The sequence below is a fragment of the Arachis duranensis genome, chromosome 3 (assembly GCF_000817695.3).
Source record: "Arachis duranensis cultivar V14167 chromosome 3, aradu.V14167.gnm2.J7QH, whole genome shotgun sequence".
Lineage (NCBI taxonomy): Eukaryota > Viridiplantae > Streptophyta > Magnoliopsida > Fabales > Fabaceae > Arachis > Arachis duranensis.
Genome location: NC_029774.3, coordinates 123,232,816 through 123,237,988, shown reverse-complemented (window position 1 = coordinate 123,237,988; position 5,173 = coordinate 123,232,816). Strand labels below are relative to the sequence as shown.

At 32.4% G+C, this 5,173-nt stretch overlaps 1 protein-coding gene across 1 annotated transcript in view; it reads left to right on the top strand.

Annotated features, from left to right (window-relative positions):
* The window catches only part of LOC107481016 (NAC domain-containing protein 54-like), a 3,607-nt gene extending 573 nt beyond the window's left edge, over window positions 1-3,034 (top strand). Inside the window, exons 3-6 of the mRNA XM_016101217.3 lie at window positions 595-1,145; window positions 1,376-1,804; window positions 1,890-1,971; window positions 2,254-3,034. Of these exons, the coding sequence (XP_015956703.1) occupies window positions 595-1,145; window positions 1,376-1,804; window positions 1,890-1,971; window positions 2,254-2,936 (1,745 nt within the window). The 3' untranslated portion in view covers window positions 2,937-3,034. The remainder of the gene's footprint in view (window positions 1-594; window positions 1,146-1,375; window positions 1,805-1,889; window positions 1,972-2,253) is intronic.
* Window positions 3,035-5,173: the final 2,139 nt, after the last annotated feature.

Genomic DNA, 5,173 nt, shown 5'->3' with positions numbered 1-5,173 from the left:
GCTATTCTGAACGTCAACACATAGAGTAATGAGAAAAATAGTGGGATTCCCAACGCAAGTAATTAAACAAATAAAAACAGTGAAAAAGAAACATTCACCCCATACTTGTATGATGCGCTCGGACAAGAGGTTGAAATTGAGGAATTGAGATTGAAAAATAAAAATTAGAAGGTTGAAGTTAAATTAAGTTTTTGTATTTTTTTTGTGCGTAAAATATACTAGATTAAATTATATTTTAATATTATATTTAGTTTAAAATAGATATAAAAAAATGAATGTAGATTTAGATTTGATTTAGTAAAATTTTTTGAAAAATGATTTGTATTTTTTTAAAATATAAGTATTTCGTTTTATGTTTGGTAAATTAAAAATTCATATATTTATGTTTGTAGTTTTTAAAAGTTAAAGTGCATTCTTTTAAATTTTGTAAAATTAAAAAGTNATGACTCCAAAACTTTTAATTTCTTATATTTATGTGTTAAGACTAAAATTTTAATTGGAATATCTGACCTTCCAGCATCACTGAAAACAAACACTACCTAACTATTTTCCTTTATATTGACTCAAGGAATATTTATTATTAATATTATACAGGGAGGTCGTTGTTGCCGGGTAAGGATTTGGAGTGGTACTTCTTTAGCCCTCGGGACAGGAAGTATCCAAATGGGTCAAGAACCAACAGAGCAACGAAATGCGGGTACTGGAAGGCCACTGGAAAGGACAGGAAGGTAAATTCGCAGAGCCGCGCCGTAGGGATGAAGAAAACCCTTGTGTACTACCGAGGCAGGGCGCCTCACGGGTCTCGCACTGGTTGGGTCATGCACGAGTACCGTCTTCATGAGAGGGAATGCGAAACCAATGCTGCTTCTGGCTTGCAGGATGCCTATGCTCTTTGCCGTGTCTTCAAGAAGGCGGCGGTCATACTCCCCAAAGTGGCAGATCACTATGCTGGTAACAATATCATGATGATGACAACTGATTCTCAAGGAACACCCCAAGTCTTTGACACCATGCCTTGGGATCATCATATTGGGCATAATGGTAAATGCCCACACTTATCTCAGGATCCATTCCTCAATAACCTTCCATCTTCATCATCCTCCTCATTTCCTCACTATGGAGCCCTAACTTACTCTCCATCTAAGGTGCCTAATACCTTTCTTTTATTTAAATTAAAAATATTAACTGCACACTAAAATAAGGTGAATACTCACGTATAATTATTTTTATCTAAAAGTTATAATAATTTAGTCAAATATATCGAATCATTTAACTATATTTAACTAACAACTTCACATAAAAATAACTAGCACATCAATTTCTCGTTAAATCAAATTAATTATTATATATTTGTGTATATGTTTATGTTTTTCAGGTGGATGTAGCACTAGAGTGTGCAAGGATGCAGCACAGTTTTTCCATGCCTCCATTGGAGGTAGTGGAGGAATTCCCTAATGTGGGAATTTCAGAGCTCAACATTATGACACGTGGCACCACTTCAATGTGTGGAGGAAGCATGAACAATAACAATGAATCGGATATCTTGCAACAGATTCTTTCACTTGCTAATGCTAATGTTTCTTCCCATGAATTCACAAATCAATCAAACCATTCACACACATTATTGGCTGGCAACAATAATGCAAATTATTCTGCTCCTCATCATCACGAACATGATTTTGCTTTTAATGCTGGCACAAGTTACACTAATCACGCCGTAAATGATATGAACCCCATGAGATATGAAATCCAACATCAAAACCTAAGAACAATAGAGATTGGAGATCTTGAAAGCGAGTTCAAGGTATGTTGTACATGACCTTATACCCATTACTTGCTACAATAAAACTAATGTTGGAACTTACATGATTATTTTCATAATTTTGCAGAGCTTTATGGAAGAGCAAAAGACGGTTCCGATTGAGGATATATCAAGCTTCCAAACAAACATACAAGAAAATGAGGTTCAAGGTATATTAATTAGCCAACAAAGCTAGATAATTAGAAAACTTTATATATATATTTGCTCCTATTACTCTTAATAAATAAATGAGTTTTATTACTTTATTTCATCAAAGAGTTTATTAATAAATATATTTTTTTCTAGTTATGAAACACTTTTCTATCATTAAGCATGCATAACTATACACAAACACATGCATGATTGCTGTTTCCCTTTGCCATGTATAACTTTCTCTTGTTTACCTTTTTTTTTCTTGAAAAAAAACATAAATAAAACTTTATTTGCTGCAGAATCTGAGCTACACAACAGCAACAAAGAATTCAGTGAAGCTGACATTGACAATTTCTCAATGGGGTTCATCAACGATGGTGACCCAAATGAGAACTTCATCGATGAAGATGACAACATTGATTATTCAAATTCCACAAGCTTTGAGGTCCTTGAAGAAACCAAGGTTAGCCATGGAATGTTTGTGGCGACTCGCCGAGTAGCCGACACATTCTTTCATCAGATTGTTCCTTCACAAACCATCAAAGTTCAACTGAATCCAGTAACAATAATGGGCAACAATTCTTCCATGGAGATGCTCAAGAATAATCAAGAGTCTTTGTTCAAGAAGCTGATGATGATGAAGTCACCAAATACATTAGCAAGTGCTATTGTATTTATCTTTGCACTATTGTTGACGCTTTGTGTTAATTTGAAGGGGCAAGTTGAAAATTATTGGGCATCAAGAAGTGATGATGATACGATTAATGTGAAGAAGAAATGTTGCTATGGTGCTAATAGAAGCATGAAGAGAATGAAACAAGTAGCTCACAAGATCATATGGAACCAGCAAGAAAAATCTTGGTGTGTTGGAATTAAAAGTGGGAGAGGATTTAGTGTGGTGTTGAAGAAAATTGGTATTTTCCTCTCCATATCTTTGGCTCTTTGTACCATGTGGGTTAACCATGTTACAATTAGTCCTTAATTGACCTAGTAATTTTATTTTCTTTTAGCTTCTAACTTAATTAAGGATTTCATTATTTAGAAGGATACTTGTATTTTCTTCTCACAACAATTCTTGTATTTTACTTGGTCAATATGTTATTTAATTAAGAATTAGTATTGTACTCAATTGTATCAATAGAAATTGATATATAATTCATTTTCATTTAATCCATTTATTTTGTTATTCAACCATAGAAAAGAATCAGTGCGGACAACTACAACCACAATAACGAAATCTTGTCTCACTAAACGAAGTCGGACATATGGATCAAATGATGTCATTAAATTCTATTATGTATTATATTTATAGAAAGACTATTTATATGTAGATCTTGTTTGACCACTTTATGGATGATCTTTCTAAATCTTTTTCTACCTTTTACTCATTGTCCATTTTCCATCTCATTCACCCTCCTAATTGGATGCTCTATTAGTCTTCTTCTCACATGTCCAAATTACCTAAGACGCGATTCTACTATCTTTTTCACAGTAAGTGCTATTCCAACTCTCTCTTTTATATCTTCGTTCCTTATTCTATTTAATCGCGTATGACCACTCATTCATTTGAACATCTTCATTTCTGCCACACTTAACTTATGTTTGTGCTTTCATTTAGTCGCCTAATATTCTGTACCATAAAGTATAGTTGGTTTGATAGCAATGTGATAGAATTTACCTTTAAGTTTTAAAGACACTTTTTTGTCACATATAAAACCAGACACACTCCTTCATTTTGACTAATCTACTTGGATCCTATAATTTACATCATGTTCAATCTCTCCATTATTCTGTATGATGCACCCAAAATACTTAAAAACTTTTAACTTTTCGTAAGATATTTTCTCCAATTTTCACCTATGTATTAGGGTTTTTCCTTCGATGGCCGAACTTACATTCTATATATTCTGTCTTGCTATGGCTTATGCGCAGATCATATATTTCAAAAGCTTCTCTCCATAAATCCAACTTTTCATTTAGATCTTCCTTTAACTCTCTCATAAGGACAATATCATCGGTAAAATTAGGGGTGGCCTAAACCTGTCGGGTCAACCGCCAAAAAAGACGGACCGGGTTGAAAAATTAAGACTATCACACATCAAAAGCTCGCTTAAGCCGCACCGCTTAAACCATGGGCTTTGGTGGGGTGGGACCGACTTCCCTGCCGGGCTTAGGATTTTTTTGAAAATGTTCTAATTTAGTGTTTTGGATTATATTTTACGTTTAATTGATTATGTTCTAAACTTATAGATGTTTAATTATATATTTTGGACAATATTTATTTTACTTTGGACAATGTTGGTTTTATTATTTTGTTTCAAAAAACTTGGTTTATGATTATATTTATTACATATTTATAATTATAAAGACTTTAATGTTTGTGAATATAGATATTATAATTTTTTATGTCTTTATAAATTTATTAAAATAGTTGTGAAATTATATATATTTTTTAATAATTTTTTGGTAATTTATATTATTTAATACCTAATAGTAAAAAAATTTATAAAAAGGAGATTTGGCGGGCTTGACCCGCAGCCCGCTGTTAGGTGGAGTGTGGTGAGATTTTAGAATTGTCTCATTAGGCGGAGAGGGGTGGGCCAACCCGCCAAAGGGTGAACTTTTGGCGGGGCAGGCAGGACAGACTTTCTCCCTTGCTACCCCTAGAAAAAAAGCATATACCATGATACAAGTTTTTGGATATATTTTATGAGTACTACCAAAACTAATGTGAAAAGATATAGACTTAAGGATGATCTTTAATGTAATTTTATACCAATAAATTTTTTTTCTATCACACCACTTTGAGTTTTCACACTAATTATAATTCTATTATATATGTTTATAATTATACGAATATATGCAATAAGATTTTTTTTTACACTCCATTGTACACTTTTTTTTTTTAAATATAAGGTGACAACTATAAGATGATTTTTTTTCCATATATAACATTTTCAGCTCTCAATCTTTGCATGTCATTAATTCTTTTTTGTTAAAATAAGTTTGACAAAAGATTCCTGTATTATTAGACTAATATTTTTAATCCCATAGCTTTATAAAAAAAGAATTGATTTCAACACGCAGCCTATTCACGCACACATTAAATACTCTCTTTACATATTCTACTTATTAAGAGAGATTCGAATTCATGTGGTATTTTTAGAAGGCAAATGTATTTGCCATTATGATAAAACTCAACAAAAAAAAAAAAAAAAA